Source organism: Barbus barbus (genome assembly GCF_936440315.1).
Source record: "Barbus barbus genome assembly, chromosome: 41".
Lineage (NCBI taxonomy): Eukaryota > Metazoa > Chordata > Actinopteri > Cypriniformes > Cyprinidae > Barbus > Barbus barbus.
In genome coordinates, this window is record NC_136719.1 from 14,225,200 (window position 1) to 14,251,944 (window position 26,745).

The 26,745-nt window shown below is 35.9% G+C and overlaps 1 protein-coding gene across 2 annotated transcripts in view; it reads left to right on the forward strand.

The window, feature by feature from the left end:
- Nucleotides 1–2,004: 2,004 nt before the first annotated feature.
- Nucleotides 2,005–26,745, forward strand: part of LOC306860425 (tyrosine-protein phosphatase non-receptor type 11-like) — a 32,980-nt gene continuing 8,239 nt past the window's right edge. The window contains exons 1-2 of one of the 2 annotated variants that reach the window (XM_079402139.1): nt 2,005–2,198; nt 22,176–22,298. In XM_079402139.1, coding sequence (XP_079258265.1) covers nt 2,185–2,198; nt 22,176–22,298 — 137 coding nt within the window. In that variant the 5' untranslated portion in view covers nt 2,005–2,184. Of the gene's footprint in view, nt 2,199–16,443; nt 16,509–22,175; nt 22,299–26,745 lie in introns of those variants that run through there. The other variant, XM_079402140.1, reaches the window with a different exon arrangement.

A 26,745-nucleotide genomic window follows, 5' to 3' on the forward strand; every position in this document is an offset into this window, starting at 1 on the left:
ACTGAGGTGCCCTTGAGCAAGGCACCGAACCCCCAACTGCTCCCCGGGCGCTGCAGCATAAAATGGCTGCCCACTGCTCCGGGTGTGTGTTCACAGTGTGTGTGTGTTCACTGCTGTGTGTGTGCACGTTGGATGGGTTAAATGCAGAGCACGAATTCCGAGTATGGGTCACCATACTTGGCTGAATGTCACTTCACTTTAGAGTTAATTTGACTTTTTATATCATAATTAATCTCATAATTAAGATTGACCAAAACATACTTTTTACTAATGTGGCAGACGTAATATATAACATATAAAACATTATGAATATTGTAGTGTCATTGATATTTCCCAGTAGGCCTTCATTTGGGTGAAACGTATGAAAACAGTTACACACTGTCCTTGAGTATGAAATTACAGACACATTGTTTGCATTGGCTCTTACACTGCATAGAGAACACTCGGTCAGACTCTCTGTCTAGAGAGAGAAATCCATAGATAAAGCTCTGCATTTCAGAAAATTGCATAACCACGTCCTCGGCAGATTAATCTTCCTCAGGGCCAGTGATGTCATGGCAGCCATGGCACTGCTGCGGTGCCCACAGCTGCCACCTTCAAATCACCCCAATGCAAATGTGGTCAGGCCCAAATGGAAACTGCTGAAATGAAAGCAGAGTCAACATTGCTGTTGTGCATCTTCTATCTCCTAACAAAAATAGCAGCATTGCAGCTAACAGAGTAATAATAAACATGGCTGGAAATGAAATAAAGGTGATAATTCCATAGAAGGAACTGCTAAAATAAGACTGGAGGAAATGAAGTCAATGTACTGTGTATGTACATCACTTCATTATTTATGGGCCTTTCAGAGGTGTGTATACCTCTAAATGTCTGAAATCTCCAGGTGCCAATAGGGGCTAAAATATCTCTTACATAAAATCACATTATAATGTTTATGTAATCACATTAAATCATACACATTCTTAGTTTTCATATATTTGGTTTTAGTTATTTTAGTACTTTAACTGAAAATAACATTTTTAGTCAACTTTTTACAGTTACTAGTTATATTAGCCTACAGTAATGATTTTTAATTAATGATAATAACTGACATTAAGTCATAATTATGATATACAGTCATAATTATGAGAGTAAAAAGTATGACATATACATCATATTACTTAAAAGGTGTAAATTGTGAGATAAAAATTATATTTATGACATAAAAATAACATTGACTTGACTTTTTATGTCATAACTCATAATTATGATTTACCAATGTGTGGCAGAAATTGGCTTCCATTATATAATACATTGTTTTGTCAAGTGACCTACAAATTTTGAGAGAGATTTTTCCTGGACTGTAATTTTTAGTGCGTATATCTGCTAAATTTTTATTTTAATGTACATTTTGTTAATATTTAAGAGCGCCATTTACTGTACCAATGTTTTAGATAGATAGATAGATAGATAGATAGATAGATAGATAGATAGATAGATAGATAGATAGATAGATAGATAGATAGATAGATAGATAGATAGATGGATAGATGGATGGATGGATGGATGGATGGATGGATGGTTGGATGGATGGATGGATGGTTGGATGGATGGTTAGATGGATGGATGGTTGGATGGATGGATGGATGGATGGTTGGATGGTTGGATGGATGGTTGGATGGATGGATGGATGGATGGTTGGATGGATGGTTAGATGGATGGATAGATAGATAGATAGATAGATAGATAGATAGATAGATAGATAGATAGATAGATAGATAGATAGATAGATAGATAGATAGATAGATAGATAGATAGATAGATAGATAGATAGATAGATAGAAATGGTTAAACTAACGGTGTTGTAGCCCAACCCGTCCCCGGTCTTTATATACTGAGAAAACAAAATGAGTCTTTGTGTCAACTTCTGGCTGGTTAATCCTGTCATATGGTCCAGGGAAATGGAACGAGCTTTATAATAATTGAGTCGATTTGAACCTGCTGGATAAAGTTTTTCCAGTCAGTTGTGAGCGGTGTGTCAGTGAGAGGCGGAGAGAGTGAGTGAGAGCTGGGCGCTGTGTGACGCCCCTCGCTCGCGCTCAGCTCTGCTGCAGTGACTCGGCGAAGGCAGGATCGTTTTATTACTCTTTCCCCCTCAGTCCGCTCACACACTTTTGACATCTGACAGCTCCCAGGACGGCCATGACGTCTCGAAGGTAAGCTGAAGGCTACATTAAAACTGCAAGAGCGGGTGCTGAGGGTTACTGTTACTGTGTGAATGAATCGAGCACGACACGCAGCTCAATGAGTCGGACTCGGTCTTTACCCCAGGCTCCTGATCCTGTCTGGCCCATTATACTGTTCGCTTCGCTCATCAATTTTATACCATAGACTATTTAGGAATAGTTTCAGTCTTTTTTTCTTCTTTTTGATTTCAGTAGCATGTAGATTGTAGCCTGTGTCGCTCTCGCTACCGGATGTTGAATATGAATAATCAGCGCAAAGTCACTGTAACAGTTCTCCCTCTCTAATGCAGTATTTAAACTGTGCTTCATTAGTTTATTAGGAGACTTATGGTAATGACCTCCTACTGTATTTACAACGTCGTGTGCTAAAATGATAACTTAAAATATTAAAGGCATATTAAAGGAGAAATGTGCACACAAGCTCTAATATAGCCTAAATCTGTAGGATAAATGTAGCTGCAAAGAAAGTATTACATTAAAATTTCACTTTTGAAATAGTTTTTTTATCTTGTGACATGTTTCATATTATTCACACTTTATCCTGGGTTAGTCATTATTTATAGATTTCTATGTGTGTGTGAAACTTCAGGTTAACATCCTTATTTGCATATGAGGTTAGTAAAATTGATTGGACAAATACAGAAAGCGAACTGTTTTAATAACTGTTTGTCCAGAAATGCCGCTTTGTAGATTCTCTGGCCATCTTATGTCTTCTAATACTCAACAAAACAACTGTGGACTACTGTACAATGCACATGAATATGTAGTAAGGCATTTTATAAGTGAATGTTGGAGCAGGGTTTTAAATTTAGCCAGGGTTAAAAGTGAACAGGCCTTTAGCCTGTGTCTAAAAGACATTAACCCAAGGATAAGTGTGGTGTGAGGCTGTTTTGTTTCCTAAAGTTGGACATATGATTTATATTTCATTCTGAGTGTCATATCTGCATAAACAGAGATCTAGAGATTCCCTGGGTTAATGCACCTACACAAAGAGCTGAAGCACACATCAGTTATTGTGAGAGTTTGCACAGGTGGCCTTGGGTAAATAACATACAGCATGGGAACAACACTCAGTGTTGCTTTAAGCTTGCACTATCTACTGTGTGCACTAACTGTTAACACAATATGTTTCAGGATTCAGTGCTGGACTGCTGGTTATGTCTTTACCAGCAGCTTTCATTTGTCAGAGTAATAGTCTGTGATCCTTTGGCCTTTACTGTGCCTTTACATCATCTGTTATATAAATAGTTCTGCTGCCAACAATTACCATTGACTATTATTAGCATCATTAGATTATCATTATTGATGTCCTTCTCATCTCATTAAAGGAATAGTTCACCCAAACATGTAAACTGTCATCCTTTACTATTCCAGACTTGTGTGACTGTTTCTTCAGTTGAGCACAAAAAGAGATGTTATGGACTGGCAGCCTTAGAAACCTCACTTTCATTGCATCTTTTTCCATACAATGTAAGTGAATGTTGACCGAGACCATCATCTCCTTTTGTGCATGTTCCACTGAAGAAAAAAAGTCGTACAGGTTTAGAAGAACAGGAGCCTGAGTAAATGTTGACATGTCTCTTTAACTGTTGTGAAAACTGATTTCTCTTAACAGTACATAACAGAGGATGATCTGTCTAATATGCAAAAGTGCAGGGAGCTATACTCTACATTTAGCAGATTTGCAGTTATCTGTGCTATACGAACAGGAAACTGAAAAAAATATTTCAATATAGGATATGCATACAAATGATTTATTGTTCACAAGAGGTAAAGGATGCATAAAGGAGGATAACAGAGTTACTTAGCTCAGTGTTCATGCATATTTAACACATTGCCGTAATGAACATTTACACTGCTCCTAGTTCTGGGAAGGCCAAAAGAGATTTATTTTTATTATCTTTATGTAATGTAGAATAATTTTTCTTGGTCACTTATACCACCTGCTACTTTTTTGTTTTAATTTGGCATTATTGTTATTTCTTTCTCTCTAGATCATAAAGCATATTTTGTGTGCATGTGAGTAAGCGTGTACAGGAAAGAGGAAAAAGGAAGAGATGGCTCATTGCCAGGTTATTTTTGTGGGGTCATGAAAATATGGTGTCATGAATATTTTGGTTGCATGAAAAGTGTCACATGTTGTCACACATTTAAAAACAACCATGAGTTGACCAAAGTGCTATTCTTAAAATAACATTAAAGGCATTAAAAACAAACAAATTTGTAAACAATGCTATAAAACACTAAGTTTGTGATTCACTCATATTTTCCCTACATTTACATCCATACTAATAGGGCTGTCGCGATTCGTTGCTACTAGTCGATTATTAAAAATCGTCGACTTCATTTCATTTCGACTAACCGGCAAAATACCGGAAGTGGCGCATTTCACGGACAATAATCCATAAAACACATTTTTAGACTGTTTTCCAAGGCTGCATGATATATTAAACCCATTTAAAAATCATTATTAAGCATAATTGTGAATTCACAAACGCTATGATTTAATTAAATAATTATATGCGACGCAGTTCACACAGTATATGCGCTTTAATTATTTCCATGCGTGTAGGTTAAGCACGTGACGCACGTTCACAGCGGCTCCTTCACAGTAGCTCCTCAGAAACTGTTATCATTTATCATCATCATGTGGAGCGAATCAAACTCATCTCTGCATGCTGTTGTGAGTGTGGGTTTATTATAACCTTCATCTGGGAACGAAACGCGCGCCATTTCATCAGGTTTGTGAGGTAAATCATTTATAAATCTACACAAACAGGAGAATACATCACGATTTGAAAATAAAAGCTCAAACCCTCACTCTGAGTTTACACGGTTTGATGTCCACATATTCATTTAATTACAGCGGCTGTAGCATTTCTGTCATAAAGAAATGGCCAAATATTAAAGATTAAGTGTACGTTTGAATTAAATGGTGCTTGGTCAATATTAAACGGTAATGTGTAAAAATAATCGTCAGGCAGCTGGCGCCTCCTGCAGGCCTTTGTTGTTATGAGTAATGTACATTAGCTCTATTGTTTATAATACATTATGTATTTTAACAGTTTTGTTCAATAAAACCATATGATTTCTTGCTTTTGATACTTTAATTGAACTAATTATTATTGCATCATTGCTATTATATATGTACTTTAAGTCATTTTAAAAGCTATTGTTCACTTAAATCCATTTTTATTACCACAAAAAAAAAAAAAAAAAAAAAAAAAAAAAAAAAATATATATATATATATATATATATAATTATAGGGCACTATGAAATCCGTTTTATTTCCAAATTCAGTTTTTTTAATTTTATCAAAAAGCCTGTCTAATTAATTGAGTTTTACAGTTTTATCTGTACCAAATTCTGTTTTCCATTATTTTTTGGATTCCATTTTAATTGTTCCATTAAATTTTAATAATAAAAAGCATCTCCAATTAATTGATTTTATATATAATAAAAGTATTTTTTCAGAAATACTGCACCTAAATAAATGCACCTAAATAAATTCTGGTAAATAATATTTCTGGTAAATACTTCTAAAAAGTGTTTTTTGGTTATAATTGTATTATTATTAGACTAGAACACGTGGATATGTTGTCATTCTCACACTATAATACTGAACTGTGATTTCAGTGATTTGGACTATGAGATGGACACTTGCTTCTTGTACTCTGTTGCACTTCACGTTTGCTTTAAAAAAGGATTTCATAGAAATTTGGATTTCATTTGGTTTAATAAAATATTTGTAAGTAAAATTGTTGATTTTTTGTGGGAAATTAGTCGTTTAGATTAATCGATTAATCAAAAAATTAGTCGTTAGATTAATCAAAATAAAAATAGTCGTTAGTGGCAGCCCTACATACTAATGCTCAAAAGTTTGGTGTCAGTAAGATGTTTTTAATGTTTTTGAAAGAAGTCTTTTATGGCAACCCAAGGCAAAAATACAGTAAAGACAGTAATATTGTGAAATGGTATTTCAATTTAAAATAAGTTTTCTGTTTTCATATACAGTATTTTAAAATGTATTTTATTTCTGTGAAGAAACACTGCATTTTTAGCAGCTCTTAACCCAGTTTCAGTGTCACGTGATCCTTCAGAAATCATTCTAATATGCTAATTTGCTGCTCAAGAAACATTTCTTATCATTATCAATGTTAAAAACAATTATCTATCACAGTCATCCATTTTTAATCCTACTAAAGCACTGGGATCGTCGTAGTTTACTTTACATTTTCCTTGTGCTATTGACATTTATGTTAAAAATAAAATCAAAAGTGTGACATTTGCATAATTTTTGGGTAGTTCACATCATGACTGGCTTGAATGATTATCATTTATCATATTATAAATTAACCCTTAAAATCAGGCCAGCAGACTCACAGCATGACTCTAAAGCCACAGTATTTATTATTTAAGGAATTATTTTAAGGGATTATTATCAGATCAAATGAAGCATAGATTATACAGATTAATGTCTCCATAATCATGTATAGTTTATGGAGTCAATGTGTTGAAGTATATAGATGTTGTGCATTTCATTGTTCATATCATAAATCATCACTTTTTTTATTTTTCTCCTTGACTCCTTTAAGGATGCAAAGCCAGGTCTTGATCCCATTCCAGGAGGCTATTTCTATTGGAAGGCTTGTAATCAGCTGTCGAGAATTTGAATATGATCGTTGACGTTAGATTTTGTTTCACATGTCCTTGGGCTGTCTAACCCAGGGCGAGTTCAAAAATGGTAGCATATTTCTCCCTCAGTAAGGAGAGAGAGAGCCTGCCACCGTGTCTAGCCTTGAATGTACCATTAGTTATATGAATTGATTTGACATTACATGTATGTGCTTGGGGACTTGGGGTTAATCAGTTAACTTGGGGTTGGGGGTTAATCAATTAACTCACACTTTCAGATTCGCTGGCATAATGTCCCGTAGCTGGGCAGCACCCATACCCATATCTGACACTCTCTCTATATATATATATATATATATATATATATATATATATATATATATATATATATACATACATACATACATACATACATACATATACATATAGATACACACACACACACATACACACTGTGCTCCTGGGTCCGTTCTGCTTTAGCCGGCTGTGGGGCGGGACTTTGGGGGTAATTATCATGGGAAACACCTGCAAAGTTTTTTGGACCTCTGTCCAGCGGACAGCGTGACAACACACACACATATATGAATAAATATATGTATATTTGAATATATACTGTATGTGTGTGTGTATACAGTCAGGTCCATAAATATTGGGACATCGACACAATTCTAACATTTTTGGCTCTATACACCACCACAATGGATTTCAAATGAAATGAACAAGATGTGCTTTAACTGCAGACTGTCAGCTTTAATTTAATGAGGGTATTTACATCCAAATCAGGTGAACGGTGTAGGAATCACAACAGTTTGCATATGTGCCTCCCACTTGTTAAGGGATCAAAAGTAATGGGACAATTGGCTTCTCAGCTGTTCCATGGCCAGGTGTGTGTTATTCCCTCATTATCCCAATTACAATGAGCAGATAAAAGGTCCAGAGTTAATTTCAAGTGTGCTATTTGCATTTGGAATCTGTTGCTGTCAACTGTCAAGATGAGATCCAAAGAGCTGTCACTATCAGTGAAGCAAGCCATCATTAGGCTGAAAAAACAAAACAAACCATCAGAGAGATAGCAAAAACATTAGGCGTGGCTAAAACAACTGTTTGGAACATTCTTAAAAAGAAGGAAAGCACCAGTGAGCTCAGCAACACCAAAAGACCCGGAAGACCACGGAAAACAACTGTGGTGGATGACCGAAGAATTCTTTCCCTGGTGAAGAAAACACCCTTCACAACAGTTGGCCAGATCAAGAACACTCTCCAGGAGGTAGGTGTATGTGTGTCAAAGTCAACAATCAAGAGAAGACTTCACCAGAGTGAATACAGAGGCTTCACCACAAGATGTAAACCATTGGTGAGCCTCAAAAACAGGAAGGCCAGATTAGAGTTTGCCAAACGACATCTAAAAAAGCCTTCACAGTTCTGGAACAACATCCTATGGACAGATGAGACCAAGATCAACTTGTATCAGAGTGATGGGAAGAGAAGAGTATGGAGAAGGAAAGGAACTGCTCATGATCCTAAGCATACCACCTCATCAGTGAAGCATGGTGGTGGTAGTGTCATGGCGTGGGCATGTATGGCTGCCAGTGGAACTGGTTCTCTTGTATTTATTGATGATGTGACTGCTGACAAAAGCAGCAGGATGAATTCTGAAGTGTTTTGGGCAATATTATCTGCTCATATTCAGCCAAATGCTTCAGAACTCACTGGACGGCGCTTCACAGTGCAGATGGACAATGACCCAAAGCATACTGCAAAAGCAACCAAAGAGTTTTTGAAGGGAAAGAAGTGGACTGTTATGCAATGGCCAAGTCAATCACCTGACCTGAATCCGATTGAGCATGCATTTCACTTGCTGAAGACAAAACTGAAGGGAAAATGCCCCAAGAACAAGCAGGAACTGAAGACGGTTGCAGTAGAGGCCTGGCAGAGCATCACCAGGGATGAAACCCAGCGTCTGGTGATGTCTATGCATTCCAAACTTCAGGCTGTAATTGACTGCAAAAGATTTGCAACCAAGTAAAAAGTGAAAGTTTGATTTATGATTATTATTCTGTCCCATTACTTTTGGTTCCTTAACAAGTGGGAGGCACATATGCAAACTGTTGTAATTCCTACACCGTTCACCTGATTTGGATGTAAATACCCTCAAATTAAAGCTGACAGTCTGCAGTCTGCAGCACATCTTGTTCGTTTCATTTTAAATCCATTGTGGTGGTGTATAGAGCCAAAAATGTTAGAATTGTCGATGTCCCAATATTTATGGACCTGACTGTATATATATACATATGTTGCTATATATATATATATATATATATATATATATATATATATATATATATATATATATATATACACATACAGGTCCTTCTCAAAAAATTAGCATATTGTGATAAAGTTCATTATTTTCTGTAATGTACTGATAAACATTAGACTTTCATATATTTTAGATTCATTACAACACAACTGAAGTAGTTCAAGCCTTTTATTGTTTTAATATTGATGATTTTGGCATACAGCTCATGAAAACCCAAAATTCCTATCTCAAAAAATTAGCATATCATGAAAAGGTTCTCTAAACGAGCTATTAACCTAATCATCTGAATCAACTAATTAACTCTAAACACCTGCAAAAGATTCCTGAGGCTTTTAAAAACTCCCAGCCTGGTTCATTACTCAAAACCGCAATCATGGGTAAGACTGCCGACCTGACTGCTGTCCAGAAGGCCATCATTGACACCCTCAAGCAAGAGGGTAAGACACAGAAAGAAATTTCTGAACGAATAGGCTGTTCCCAGAGTGCTGTATCAAGGCACCTCAGTGGGAAGTCTGTGGGAAGGAAAAAGTGTGGCAGAAAACGCAGCACAACGAGAAGAGGTGACCGGACCCTGAGGAAGATTGTGGAGAAGGACCGATTCCAGACCTTGGGGGACCTGCGGAAGCAGTGGACTGAGTCTGGAGTAGAAACATCCAGAGCCACCGTGTACAGGCGTGTGCAGGAAATGGGCTACAGGTGCCGCATTCCCCAGGTCAAGCCACTTTTGAACCAGAAACCGCGGCAGAAGCGCCTGACCTGGGCTACAGAGAAGCAGCACTGGACTGTTGCTCAGTGGTCCAAAGTACTTTTTTCGGATGAAAGCAAATTTTGCATGTCATTCGGAAATCAAGGTGCCAGAGTCTGGAGGAAGACTGGGGAGAGGGAAATGCCAAAATGTCTGAAGTCCAGTGTCAAGTACCCACAGTCAGTGATGCTGGTGTTGGTCCACTGTGTTTTATCAAGGGCAGGGTCAATGCAGCTAGCTATCAGGAGATTTTGGAGCACTTCATGCTTCCATCTGCTGAAAAGCTTTATGGAGATGATTTCATTTTTCAGCACGACCTGGCACCTGCTCACAGTGCCAAAACCACTGGTAAATGGTTTACTGACCATGGTATTACTGTGCTCAATTGGCCTGCCAACTCTCCTGACCTGAACCCCATAGAGAATCTGTGGGATATTGTGAAGAGAAAGTCGAGAGACGCAAGACCCAACACTCTGGATGAGCTTAAGGCCGCTATCGAAGCATCCTGGGCCTCCATAACACCTCAGCAGTGCCACAGGCTGATTGCCTCCATGCCACGCCGCATTGAAGCAGTCATTTCTGCAAAAGGATTCCCGACCAAGTATTGAGTGCATAACTGAACATAATTATTTGAAGGTTGACTTTTTTTGTATTAAAAACACTTTTCTTTTATTGGTCGGATGAAATATGCTAATTTTTTGAGATGAGTTTTTTAAATGAGCCTTGGCCCACCGGACACGACAGCGCTTCTGGACCATGTTCACATATGGCTTCCTTTTTGCATGATAGAGCTTTAGCTGGCATCTGCAGATGGCACGGTGGCTTGTGTTTACCGACAGGGGTTTCTGGAAGTATTCCTGGGCCCATTTAGTAATGTCAATGACAGATTCATGCCAATGAGTGATGCAGTGTTGTCTGAGGACCCGAAGACCACGGGCATCCAACAAGTTTTTCTCCAGTTTTTCTAAATCTTTTGATGATATTATGCACTGTAGATGATGAGATTTGCGAAGCCTTTGCAATTTGACGTTGATAAACGTTGTTTTTGAAGTATTCCACAATCTTTTTACGCACATTTTCACAGATTGGAGAGCCTCTGCCCATATTTACTTCTGAGATACTCTGCCTCTTTAAGACATCCCTTTTATAGCTAATCATGTTACAGACCTGATGTCAATGAACTTAATTAGTTGCTAGATGTTCTCCCAGCTGAATCTTTTCAAAATCTCTTGCTTTTTCAGCCCTTTGTTGCCCCCGTGCCAACTTTTTTGAGACCTGTAGTAGGCATCAAATTTGAATTGAGCTCATTTGGTGGATAAAAGTGTAAAATTTCTCAGTTTAAACATTTGTTATGTTCTCTATGTTCTATTGTGAATAAAATGTTGGCTCGTGATTTTAAGTTTTTTAGTTTTCATTTTATTCAAATTTAAAAAATGACCCAACATTTCTGGAATTCGGGTTGTGTGTATATATATATATATATATATATATATATATATATATGGCACCAACAACCATTCCACGTTCAAAGTCACTTAAATCCCCTTTCTTCCCCATTGTGATGCTCGGTTTGAACTTCAGCAGGTCGTCTTCACCGCATCTTGGCTGATTAGCTATGTGTGTATATATATATATATATATATATATATATATTTATTTATTTTGTTTTAAAAAGTAGTAATCCTTCACAATATTACTGTTTTTACTGTACTTTTGATCAAATAAATGTAGCAATAGTAAACATAAGAGAAAATATTAAAAATAAGTTTATTATTCCAACCTTTTTTGACCAGTAGTGTGTAGATATATATATATATATATATATATATATATATATATATATATATATATATATATATATATATATATATATATATATATATATATATATATATATACTACTGCTACTATTTTACAATGAAATTTCATGTGATGAAAAATCTACATTTTCATCAGCTGTTATTACAGCATTCAGCATCATGTGGTGCTTCATCATTCAATTATTCAATCATATAAATTATTTTCAGTTGTAGGAATTTAAGAAAAAAAACTACGTAGCTAGGATGCATTAAATTGAGAAAAAGTGACAGGAAAGATATTTATATATATATATATATATATATATATATATATATATATATATATATATATATATATACAGTGTTGTGCAAGTTACTGCCAATCTGTAATACATTACAGATTACTTGTTACTGTTATTTAAAAGTAATCCCTTACCTTACAATATTACTGTCTCAGAATTGTAATGCGTTACATGACTCCTGTATTACTTTTGAGTTACTTTCACCAAAATATCTACAGAAGTAGAACTTAACATTCTAAAATGACAAAATGTACTAGAGCCCTGCCCTATTGACAAAGTGTTTATATTTCGTTCCGGCTTTTTATTAAGTTCATTTAGAAAAAACATTTGGAGCATTTTTTGTTCATCAAATAAGTTTTTTCTTTCTTAAAGTAACGACCAAGTGGTCAGCAACAGACCGGCAGGCTGATCATAGCTTATGTTTTATAAATTTAGCCTTCTCAAATCATCATGACTTGCCTAAAATAAAATCTATAGATATATTAAAACAGTTCAAGCATATAACAATGTTTAAACCTTTAAACTAAATGTGCGCTGCATCCAGTAGTTTGTGCAGAGAGTGGAAGCTAAAGCGCAGGACATGAGGCACCAGCGCAATCAATTACAATTTTTTTTTCAATGGAAACAACTTATGCCATAATTTTTGCTCATAAGAGTAATACATAATTTGTAACTGTAAAGGGTCTACTTTTATTTGTGTGCACTCACAATATTAAAAAAACGTTGTGCTTTTATCTTGAACAGGAGCGCTTCACAAAAATGAACCGAAAGACAGCGAATACATGCCTCACAGACATGATAAATATCTATATCGAAAGCTTTAAATTACTACTTAACGAAATAAATAAAAACAAAAACTATTTAATATAATCGTTATCCGTGAAGATGCACTTCTCTCTAAAGGCGCGTCTAACGAGGAGATGGCGAATCCTTACTATTTCCCCAGACACATTCATGGTAATTACTTTTGCTTTATTGTGTGTATTTGAAGGCATTTCTGTCTTCAGCTGTGCTGACGGCTCGCTGCGGGACACTAAACACTGCCAAGTCGGTCTTGACAGTCGCTGCAGCACGGACTCATGTTGCTTCCATGATGGATGTCTAAAATATAAAGAGAAGGAGAAGCCTAAAACAGCCGCGTCTGAACTATGACGTGAATATTGGCCCGAAGCCCGGCTCTATGGATATAAAAAAGTCAGAGACTGACTTTAAATTAAATAAAATAAAATCGGGGGCTAAAAGTGTGTTGTAACGCAAGCGTTACTGAACATGTACCGAGTAAAATATTACTGAAAATTGATTAGTAATGCCTTACACTACTACGTTACAGCAAAAAGTAATACGTTACTGTAATGCATTACTTTTGTAACGCGTTACTCCCAACACTGTATATATATATATATATATATATATATATGTATGTATGTATGTATGTATGTTTTAAACAAAATAAAAACTTTTTCATTATTACTTTAAAAAACAAATCCTGAAAAAATTACCAGAATTATATAAAATCATTAAACAAAATTAAGCTACTGAACAGATAAGGTAAAATGAGACAAACTACAAAACCGTGTGTGTTTGAACTGACTCACCATGTCACCGCTAGACTGACATGTGGCAGCATAATCAGCTTTTCTAAAAATATCAGTAACGGTACCAAAATCCAGCCACAGGGACCCGTCTGCCCCCAATATAGATGCGAGAGGGTCTTTGAAGCTGAGTTGGTGGTACTATGTATATCGCTTTTTGTCACCGAGCCTGCCGCTTTAAATAGCCAACTGTATTGAACTTGAGACATTATGTAAGAGGGAAGAGGCAGCTCACTGTGTGCACTTGGGCCTGTGTGTTTCCCCTGTCAGAACACTGCTGCAGCACTTTCCGCCTGATATCGCTCTCTCTCTCTCTCTCGCTCTCTCTCTCTCTCTCTCTCTCTCTCTCTCTCTCTCTATGACCCTCACTGTAAAACCCATTTGTGTCCCCGAGTTATCATAAGCAAGAGAGTCTCTGGTGTCACTCAACAGTATGTGCCAATATGTATGCGACAACAGAGGATTGTGTGGCCATTCCTGTTTTATTTATTTTGAATCTTATTTGCATGTTGGTTTCATTATTACTAAAATTGTTATATTATTTTTAAAATACATTCACTGTCTTTTGAGTTTCGTTCATCTTGTTTTTTTGTTTTGTTTTTTTGCCAGTTCATTGCTGTTTATATCAGGCTGTTTGCTGGACAATGGTTGTTAATTATTAAACCAGGGGAGAAAGTCATGCATTTATTTTATTGAAGAGGTAGCTAAAAGAACAGAAGCGCTCTTCCTTTGCATTCATTAATCTGACCATTATAGCACTAATGGCTTCAGATTACATTTATTATGTCCTTATGAGATTTTATAAGGTTTAAAGAGAAGTTACAGAGCAATATTACTTCCATGATGAAGCATTAAAGATAAATGATAAGACTTAAAGCTGAAGTGTATCATTTTTTGACCTTAAAATACTTTGTGCCCCAGTTTAAGATGTGGAGATGGCCAGAAGTGAGGCATTTGTAGGTTAATTCCTTGAAAGTCTAAACACTGACTCTTTGGCAGAAAACACTGGTGTTTTTCTGAGTACCCTGGCATAGCAACATTGGCTCAAACAGTGATGTATATTTGGAGCGCCTGAACTGTCTGTTTGTCCAACCAATGGTAGATGGCAGGGAAACCGGTCAATATTATTTTTTGCAATTATGAAAAGACAAACTTCAGCTTTAACTAAAGCTTAGGATTTAAACTCTTAATATTTTGGACTCATTATATTGTATCCAGCTCCGTTCTGGGGAAATCCGGGTGTTTTCCTGGTGATCAGTTCTGTCCTAATTCTCTCTGTCCCATAGTGACTCATGCCTAAGTTTGTCTGTAATTAGAAAAAGCTTTGTAAGCCTGAGCAGTACAATTTATTCACATGTATACCCTGTCTCTTTTAAAATCAATTACTTCATTACTTGGCAAGCATTTTTCACTTATGCAACCTACAGTAGCAGAGCATACTGTTTGCATAAGCTGGCAAGTGCATGCTAAAAGTGCTTGAGCGCAGGCACAAACCATTCTTCAAACTTCCACGTTTAAAAAAACAGTTACTGTTGTATTATAGGAGCATTATTTACTAATAAAAAGAAAAAATATATTATCTTTGTTTTGTTTACCAGTAAAAATATTGAACCATACTTAAAACACGATAACTTTACTTGAGAAGCAAAATTGTGTAAGATGCTTGAATTAAGTTTATTTTTATTAGTCAATTGCTAAATGTTTAAGCATAATTCTTATTAAATTTTGTAAGATGCATGCATAAAACAAGAAAAAAAGTTGTGACAATATGTGGGATAATAGTTAAGAAAATAGGTGAATTTAACCTTTTTTACTTTTTCTAGGAAACAGATGCTTTTATTCAAAAGTACACATTCAATTGGTCAAAAATGCCAATATAGATATTTATCATGTTGCAAAATCTTTCTATTTCAAATAAAGGCTGTTCTTTAAGCTATTTTTCATCAAAGAATCTTGGGGGGAAAACACTTCCACACTTTCCACGCCTCTTTAAACAGCACAACCATGTTCAGCTAATAATAATAATAATAATACAAATAAATTTTTCTCAAGCACCAAATTCCCAGTAAGTGATATATATATATATATATATATATATATATATATATATATATATATATATATATATATATATATATATATTAAAATTATGTAATTTGTAAAAAATATTTCAAAAATATTTACTGTATTTTTGATCAAATAAACATAGCCTTCCTGAGCATAAGAATCGTCTTTCAAAAGCATATACGCTTTTACTGATCCCAAACTTTTAAAAGTGTATTCTAATAATGCAAGAGTATATGTGCCTTGTTTTTAAGCATAGTATTTTTACTGGAAAATAAGACCAAAAGTCCTATTATCTGATGCCATAAAACAATACAAATATGAACATTTCTGTAGTTTGTCAGCTTTAGTACTCAAGCTGCTTTGAATATAATCTTGCACTGTACAATTTCATTATAATTTTTCATTTTCTTTTGCTGCCTTCATCGGTGAGTGCAGTGCTGTTTTTTTTCCCAAAAGCTGCCACTCTCCATTTAAACCTAATGGTAGCACAGATAAAGATAAGGGGTGTAAGAGTGTGTCAGGCAGCATGGCAATGCTGCGTCACGTTCAGAGAGAGAGAGAGAGAGAGGGGGGGGGGGGGGGGGGGGCAAGAGGGGATGGACAGTTGCTCAAAAGCTGATTGTACTGGCTGACTTTCCTATCAGGGCAGCTCACACGCATCCAAATCCCAGATTAAACACCCCCACCTCTCTTTCCAACCAGCAGCACTCCAACAAGTCCCTGCCCCCTCTCTTCCTCCTTGTGTAACTGTACTGAGCGTGGATTACCAAACTCTGAAGCAAAGCAGGGGCTCTGACAGGCTCCGAACAGAATGGTGAGGTAGGAACATGAGGCATTAGTTGCTGTTATCATTTTGTATCCGGACTATGCCTTTTTAACGGCCGAATTCACATGCAATAGTGCTGCGCATTTCTTTCGGTGCCGCTGCTTGTGCAGGAGTGTGTGCACACCTTGCAGGATGGTTTGTGGTTTGTTGTGGCTATGTGTGCTGTGCTGGAGGAAAGCTCCTGGAGAGCTGCTGGGAGCTCAGTGAGGCTTAGAAGTGACCTGGAGCTGTTTGTTCCTGGGTGCAGATCCTTTCCTGAATGTCTGCATCTGCAGACCTGTTCAAGTAAAGGACCTGACGGTCTCCATCACAAGAGAAACACATCCAGTTGCTGTTTTTTTGCTACATGCAATATTTATTTTTTATTATCAAGAAGCTGGGAAGTTATTGTTATCTGTTCCTATAGTTTCAGAGAACATTTTTTGTGAAGAGCTGAGAGCAGATTTGGGAACTGAAAAGAAAGGTTAAGGGGTCAGACTAAGCCCACTATCATTGTTTTATGAAAATACATAACAGTTTAGCTGGGATTAGTGTCACCTGCTGTTTTACAGAATGCAAAATGAAGATTTCATATATGTATTTTCTGATGACCCCTAAATCCCACAATTATCTACTAAGATGTTTATCAAACATGGACATAAGGAGCAGTATTAATCATATTTTGGATTTCTTTTAGTCTTTGATGTTCCAGAAATATTTTATATATATATATATATATATATATATATATATATATATATATATATATATATATATATATATATATATATATATAGTGGGTTGCATATTTTTCCATATCCTAATGAATTATTTGAAGTCTCAGTTAAATATAATAAATATTCTAAAACAGAATATTCTGGTCTTTTGCTTTAATGTTGCAGAAATGATGTAGAGTCCATGTATAATCAGCTAATGTATGATGGCATGTTTATCTATACAGCACAGACCTCATTTAATGCTATATCTTTCTTTCTGTTCTTCATTACATATAGGGCATGTTATAGATATATAAAAATATCTATTTTTTTTGTATGTCCTGTACACTGTTAAAAAAAGAAAAGAAAAAAAAAAGTCAGCTGAATTTATCAGAAATTCCCTCAAAAAATAAACTCATACAGGGTGGCAATAAATGTCATAAGGTACCCTAGTAAAAAATAAATGTACTAAAATTTATTTGAAATACATTTATTTAATGCTAAGTATACTACAAATACATTTACATAGTTATGTGTTTAATAAAAATACCCTGCAATTGTACTTTTGGCGTACTAAACTGGTATACTTAATGCCTGCTAAATTGGAACACCTTTTGTACTTAATGCACTTTAATTGTGTGGAAGTAGGGCTGAAGTCCAACTAAAGATATGCTGAAGTATATTTGGTTGTACTAAAGTGGAACTATTGCAAGCACACTTCAGCTACACTTTAAATATCTTGCATTTAAAGAGTGATATTATTGAAAGGTCATACAATCCTCATCAATAGTGACACTAAAACACACAAGTCTCGAGCAATATGTCAGTAAATATGCTAATAGATTTGAACTATACTTAGTATGAATAAATGTATATAAATGTATTACTTTTTTACTAGGGATATCATTGTGGTAATTTCATTTTTTCATCTTAAACAACTACTGTAAAACAGTGTCATTTCCAAAAACAAGAATAAACATGTATAGAAAGTGCACATTGTCATACACACACAAAATGACCAAATTACTTTACCAAAAAAAACATAACTGGTAATATTTTAATGCAAACATTCATATCTTGTCTTGATGAATATTATACATATTTTAGCATAATTTATAAGGTAATTTATCAGACAAACCCATAGTTCATTCAGTGTTTTACAGTATAATTATGTGTATTTTCTTATTAAATTGTGTTAAATATTAATATATATTGTTATTTTCACTGTATATGGTATGGTAAATCAGTTAAGTGTTTTTACATTCTTTTCTTTTACAATTACAAACCTGTACATACATTTGTGTACAAATTTGTTTCTAGGATATAGTTGCTTGGACTTCTGAAAATCACTGTCAGGAGGAAAAGTGCTGACAGAAATGTCAATGAATTATTAATCCACATACGTTTTAATATTTTTTCTTTAGTGGCAAACTTTACAAAAGATACGGAAGTTAGGAGGGGGGAATATAGACCTTCTGACAAACATAGAATCATAAGCAGTGAGTCATGACGAGGAGGAGAGAGATTCAGAACTCTCAACATCCCCTCTGACCAGTGAAACAGTGATTACTAATGCTCATAGGTAGCCTCCACGATAAGATACAACGTCAAGGGTGCTACAACACTTCCTCTGCAGTGAAGAACTGGAGGAAGTGAGTGATGCTTATTTGCTTTGCATGGAAAGATGGAGGGAGAATAATGAGTTAGAGTTTAAACTCACAGTATCAGGGTAAGATGCAATACGTTCAGTAAGGCCGTGTTCACACTTGGCGTCTTTTTCGAAGCTGCCGGCGTCTGTTTTACATTATAATCCTATGGAGTAAACCGTGTTTTCAAAAAAGTCCTGAGCGCTTTTTAAAACGCCACCGCCGGCGTCTTTTTCTGCAGCTCAGAGCGTTTTTTCGAGTTGAAAAAATTTCAACTTTTCTGAAAAAAACGCCCTACGTTAAGCGCCTTTTTGACAGCTGACCAATGACAAGCGAGTAGCGAGATCTGTCGTTTCCATAACAACAAGAAGAAAAATGGAGAAGGTGCCGGTAGATAGACTGCTCGTACTAGTTTCGGAGCACAAGGAGCTGTATGATATGAGCACAAAACTCTATCATAATATTGGTTCCTTCCCCGTATAATGTCGTGCACCTACAAACGTCGTTGTGAATCGACATTTTCTTTCCCGTTAACTTCAAAAGCCAACGCAAGAGCCAACTTTTTACTCTTTCTTGACATTTCTGCAGTACACAGCGCTAGGCTACTGTTACAGCTGTTGCTATGACAACAAAAGACGCTCTCAGCTGCTATTTGTAACAGAAGCTGCCAGCTTTGTTTTTCATTAAAAAAAACGCTCTTGTCAACTTTTTCTAGTCAAAAAAGACGCCAAGTGTGAACACGGCCTAAGACCTCAATTGCCGTTTTGTTGCCCCTTTCTGATTTCAATGTCGCCAAGGTATCTAGCTAGCTAACATATAAATAAATTTTTGAGAATTTTTTTCTGTACTGAGAGCCAGATTCTGCTTTACTTGTATTGAATCTTGAATATTCCTGTAATTCATACATACTGTAACAGAATTCACTTAAAACAATATAGATTTATATATTATTTTATTATATTCAACACTTGAGAATTAAAGGCAGATTTTTTGACAAATTATATGTTCATTATACCATTCAAAAGTTTGAAGTCAGTAAGATTTAAAAAAAAAAATTGATACTTTTGCTCAAGGACACATTCAATTTATGGAAAGTGACAGTAAAGCCATTTATAATGATACAAAAGATACAATGAAAGTAAGTGGCCCGTGTGTGGTCACTTAAAGTGAGATTAAGACATGAGGCCCCTAGCAGGCAGCCACGCTTAGAAACACAGATAAAATTACTCCTGACCCCTGGACGGCCATTCACAAAGCCTTCTCACGTGAGGGAGCCGGTGTATGAACAGACGGGCTGCAGGCAGCCAGACAGCTGGGGCCCAACACTAGCCCAGATTACACATGACCTCTCGTCCCCTTCCACCCCCGTCAACCCCAAAGGATTAGGAAATAACATTTCAAATACAGCAATCGACACAGATTAGAACTGGCATTCGCCATGAAATTGGACACAAATTTACATATGGATAATCTTACTTGATGACATCACTAAACGGGTTGGCCAAACTGCCACGGGATGCAGAAATACATATATATATATGTGCGTGTGTGTGTATGTATGTATGTGTATATATATATATATATATATATATATATATATATATATATATATATATATATATATATATATATATATATATATATATACACACACACACACACATATATATATATATATATATATATATATATATATATATATATATATATATATATATATATATATATATATATATATATATATATATATATATATACACACACATATACACCAGTAGTGTTCTAAAATGAGGAGGCAAAGTTTTTTTTTTTATCAAATGTAAAATCATGTCCCAGTCACATTTTCTTGGTTAAACAAAATTAATTACACTTTCAGAATAAAGGAATATATATATTATATATATATACAGTATTATATATATATATATATATATATATATATATATTTTTTTTTTTTTACATTAACAATGTAATATTCTTTTAATTAAATCCAAGTATGAATCTCATCACGTTTAGCGTTTTACATTCTTTCCACAATAATAACTCAAGGCAGTAACATTTTAATTTTGAACTTATGTTCAGCTATTCTTTATGGTTAACTTCTATCTATTTTTGAAATTTTCAGATCATCAGTCCTCAAAACCCAGTAAATATTGGTCACAGACACAGAGATTTACTTTAAATTTCACCAAGCTGATTATTCACTAAAAACTCCCACAGATCATGTGTTCAGGATGATTCAAGTCTTATTTTGACGTAACAAAGTGGTTATCTAAGTGTGTGAGTTGTTTACATACTTTTTTAATTAGTCTTCCCATTAACGCCATTATATTGTTCATTCAGACTGATTCGTGAATGCGGAATGTGCACAGACACAAGAGGCGGGATTTAAAGCATGAACCAATCACAGCTGATCATAACAAATCATAATCCAATCATATCGCAATGGAGGCGTTGCCTCCTCTCATGTGACTTTCCACCATTCATTCTCAATTACCCCCCACTAAACCCACTGCTCGCTTTAAAAGGTCTGTTAAAACTTAATGGGCTCAGGGGAGGCAAGCGAGTCGCAGACTCCCGCTGTAACTTTAGTGCTTTAGAAAAACGAGTGAATTATACACTTTCATATTTTATCATATTTGCACTGTTTTATTTTTGTAAATACATATATACACTATATTGCCAAAAGTATTGGGTCACCCCCTTCTAATGAACAGGTTTGACTACTTTAGTAATTTCCATGAGTACAAATCTTAATGTTTAAGCATATAGTGTTATTCTAGGGAATTGTGTGCTTCTAATTTTATTGCAACAGTTTGGACAGAACCCTTTTCTAGTCTAACATGACAGTGCCTCTGTGTATAGGGCAAGGTTCAAAAAGAAATGATTGATTCAGTCAGTGTGGAAGAACTTGACTGGTCTGCATAAAGCAAAGTCCTAATCCCAGCTGAACACCTCTGGTGTGACTTTAAATGCAGACCTTGAGCCAAAAATTATTAAAGTAGTCAAACCTGTTCATTAAAAGGGGGTGACCCAATACTTTTGTCAATATAGTGTATATTATAAACATTATACATGTCGTTACTGTCACTTTTAATCAATTCTATGCATAATTACTGAATAAAAGTAATAATTTATTTTTACTGACCCAACTTTTGAACAGTAGTGTATAAAAATTAAGCATAAAAGTTGTACTAGTAACTTTGTTAGACTTTTGCCTCCCACATTTACAAGAAGTGTTCGCATATTTTTGATCATGAGGTGCTTTCTTAGCTGTCTTGATGTCTTTGCTGAGCATGTAATTTTGCTTTAATTTCAGGTGGTTTCATCCCAACATAACTGGGATCGAGGCAGAATACCTGCTCCTGACACGGGGCGTCCATGGCAGCTTTCTAGCGAGACCCAGCAAGAGCAACCCAGGAGATTTCACTCTCTCTGTCAGGTCGGCATATTTACTGTCCTGTTGTGTGCACTCCTCCACATCTGCCCCACTGCGCTTCTCCTCTTAAATTATGTTTTTTTTCCCACAGGACTCTTATGTCGTTTGTGAAGTTGAGCATGAATTGCAAATCTCTCCTGTTAAATGTTTATCTGTGTGTTATTGATTTCTTAGAAGTGTACTTGTTTGTCTAGCTGGCTGTTTCCATGCTTGGTAAAGCATTAAAATGCTTGTTTGTGTCATAGATTTCTATGTCAAATCCATGTTTGTTTCATGCAGTGAAAACTCAAGAGATCAATTTACAAAATACAAACACAATAGGGAATATTCACTAAATAGTACATTGCAATACATTGCATTCTGTCAGAGCATATTGAAGATTACAGCAGTATTTTTATTGGGTGCTATCAGTATTAGATGCTTGAACATGGATGACAGTAATAGACAGCACTTTCCCTCCCATTTTCTAGAACCTCTGGGCTCTTAAGTTGCCCCTGGGCTGGTGCTTAAGGATTACAGTGTCAGCTTGTGGGCAGGTTTGTGAGCCATTGCAGCTGCTTGTCCGATGAGTGATTGGAGAGTCGATGGATAGGGAGAGAGAGAGAAAAACAGGCTTTCATAATAGCTTTAAGATGTGGAGGCCATGGAGCCCCAGACCTGCTGTTTGTGGTTATGGTGGTAAGCTCTCACACTGTATCTAATGTTCTCCAGAACTCAGTCCACGTGGCTCAGCTCCACCACAAGCCTTTAGGGCTGGGGCTCAGCTGCCTGTAGACTGATTTATCTTGCCAGCTGTGAAGCGATGAGGTCAGCTTTTTCTGATTATCAGATGAATGGTATATAAACAAGGTAATAGTGAAGGTTGTTGATTAGTGTATTGTTGTACACGTTTTGTGCTTTTCAGCAGCAAATTACTGGAATATACACAGACATAGCTCTGTTCCAAATTCTAGTGAGCTCCCTACTGCCTAGTGCCTACACAAGGAGTTGCTTTCGTAACTACTGTATCTTGAAACCTCATGAGTGAACAATTTGGAATGCACTGCATAGGTAGCAACTCTGTGCGGCATAGAAATAATGCTCCACAACCCTCATTTAGTTTTATTAGAGTTTGACATCAGCAGACTTTGAACTATTTTTATTTATATTTACCAGTATTAAATGCAGTCACCCACCATCTTGTTTTTTTTTTTTCAGAACTGTTGCAGCAAATTTTAGAATTGCCAACAACTTTTTTTTCAAACAATGAAATGGTATTATATTTGAAATTCCACTTGCAGAATTAATGCAGCAATTATACTCGACGTTTAAGATTTTTGCATAATATCTAATATTGTTTTTGGGCCACATTCATATTTATACAGAGATAATTTCAAAAATTGTCCAGAAAGTTGATTGCTTGATCTTTTTTTTATTGATTTATTTATTTACAGTGATTGACTCAATTGCAAAACCACCCATTTTTACTTTTATTTTACTTTTTGCTTTATAAAAATCTGGTGGTTTTACCATACTACATGCATAGAGGTAATCAAAAAAAAACATTTGGAAAATTAAAAATGATCAAGAACAGCTGAGATGGACTGACCCATATTTATTATATGGCACATATACTTCATTATGATGGGTCAGCTGCTTCATTCTGAATTTTAATATGTTTTTGTACAGTTACTGCTATAGACAATATATTTGACCGTTATTCAAATGACCGCTCCGTTACGTTATTTTTCTCTGTATTGTCACATAATCTTTTCTACCAAAAATTTATATTCATGTCAGTCCAAGATTTATTTAGAAATAATAACAAGCAGATACCATGACAAATATCAAGGCTTACAGTATGTAGACTCAGTAAAACAAATAAATACATAACATAATTTCAAATAACATTTCATAGCAAGTGTGTTTGGAATGTAGTGAGCAAATTTGTAGATAAAGAAGCATAAAATTGACCTAATGCATCAGAGTTATGCAGATATCAGCTGAAAGCAAAACAAACCCATCTCACTGCCATTCTGCCTCTCAGGACTAATGTAGGCAGATAAGACCGTAATTACAAAGTTATGAGGAAAAGTCTTCCCTTAAAATGCATTATTAGATAAAGGGAGGAGTCATATGGCCAAATGGACACCTAGGGACTCCATCGCATTATCTTCCCCTCCTCCATGCCTCTGTTTCTCTTATCTGTCTCGCACCATTTTTCCTGGGTGGAAACTATTGCTCAGTGTCGGCCCTATTGTTAACCGTTAAGTAGCAGACAGAACGCTGGGAGCCGAGTCACTGCGCTGCAGCGCAACATATGATGTGTCAGGGCCAGGTGAAATGTGTCAGGCGACGTTTCCTGTCCGGCTGTTCTGGCTATTAGGAGCAGGCCAAAGGAAGTGACCCTCTGAAACTGTTTTCACATTCACGATGCATATAGTTTGACGCACTACATTGGGTTAAACTTTCACTGTGACTGTTATTCTAGTAACAATCAATCCAGACCCAGTGTGAAGAGAATGTGAAGTGAAAATTAAGTGAAAGTCTATGGAACCATATAGAATTGTATTGTATAACCTGAGGCAGCCTTGTAGAAGATTGTTTTGCTGCCAAATGTCTATTTCACAATCCACTGGTGGCAAATGCATATTTGACAGTCTAAACACTGGTGTAATGTAAACAGAATTTGTAATCCAATTCCTTTTATATAATTTTGTCTTCATCTCTCCATCACAAAAATAATGCATGTGAAGAATCACATTATTTTGTTCATCGTATTTTTATTTTGGGAGCCTAATGTGAAAATTTTCCACATATGTGCTGCCACATGGCGTTCTAGAGAAAAAAATATCACTTCTGGTGGTACATTTCCAGGTAAAAATTGTTTTAATACTCAACAGATGTTTTCCTTAGTAGTCGATTTGTCTTGTGTTACTTACATAAGCAAGATTCGGATTATCATGCTTAAAATTAGATTTAAACCGTGTATTATGTTGCAGTTCCTAATAAAGTTACTGGTGAGTAAATCACTCATTTCATTTACTCACCCAAGTCAATTTTACTTTCATTTGGCAATTGGCAAGTGTTATTTTCGGGCCCTGTGTGCAACACTTGATTGTGTTAAGGAAGGACATGTAATATGGTAGAAAAATAGCTGAACACCTCTGCCAAATTCATCCTCGAGTTTCTCTAACGAAGAAAAATCATCATAGACACATTAATGCTCTTTATTCGTAAGCATTTGTTGCTCCAGTGACAGTGATTTTACAGTGACAGACTGCACCTTTAAGCATAGACATGTAGAGGAGCTCAATAGCTGTATTGTGTTTCTCTCTCGCTTTCTGCAGAGGCTGGCTTTAGCAGGAAAATCAATGATGAACTCATGCTCAAAGATAAAATTAGTCAGCAGGCGTCCTTGAATCTGACTGTAGCCAGAGCTCAGTCATTCTACTCTGACTCTGAACATGTTACAGCCTCATGCAAATGACTGAATCACATTCACACATTCCGAACATTTACATTTGAGTTGAAGGAATCTGACAGGGTGCTATCAGTCTATTATAAAACAGCCAATAAAAATACCAGAAGAACAGCAAGTTGGCAGTTACATTGAATATATTGCAATTAGTGCACCTGTTTAATGCAGTACCAAATAAGAAAGTTCAATGTGTTTCCTGTTTTCGATATTTGATATCTATCAAATTCAGAAAGTACATGCACATGAGAGTAAGATAAGGTCTTTGTTTGCATATATTTTAGGAGAAGTGGAGTTCAGTTGTCTCCACAATTGTCCACACAAGTTAGATCCAGAAAAAAAAGTGACATTATTTGTAAACTTAATTTAGATATAGTATTTTATTTTAATTTATTTAATGTTTTCTTATAATGTTATTTGTAGATTTACAGTATTATCATTATTATTATGAAAAACAAAAGAAGTACAGTATGACTTCATGTTGATGTAGACAAACATGTGTGTGTGTGTGTGTGTGTGTGTGATTGCATTAGTAGCCCAACCGGACCCAGAGCACAGAGCCGCTCATCTGCTGCAGTCAGCAGCCATTAGCCCCACACTGCTGAGACCGTGCTGCTCTGCCTCCTCTGTTACCTCCATAATGCAATTACACAGTGGAGAGTGCAATTTTATGAGCCAGGCCAGTGATGGATAGAGCGATGAATTCCTAGAGAAAGCCAGAAAAATTAAATGGGAGAGGAATCATGGTCTCATATTAGACGGTTGCTGTTTTTTCGCTTGATTTAGTTTTTCTGCAGTTTTATGTGTGTATGTTTGAGCTGGATTGCTGTAGTAGGTATGATCTGCTCACGAAGTGTTAAGTTGTGGTTTTGTGCCTGAGCACAGCTGATTATATCTATGCAGGTGTTCCTTTCTGCTTTTTCCATACGCTGCCATTTAAAGCTGCAGTGCAGTTTTTGACGGTTTTGATGACAGCATACCTGAGGTCTATAA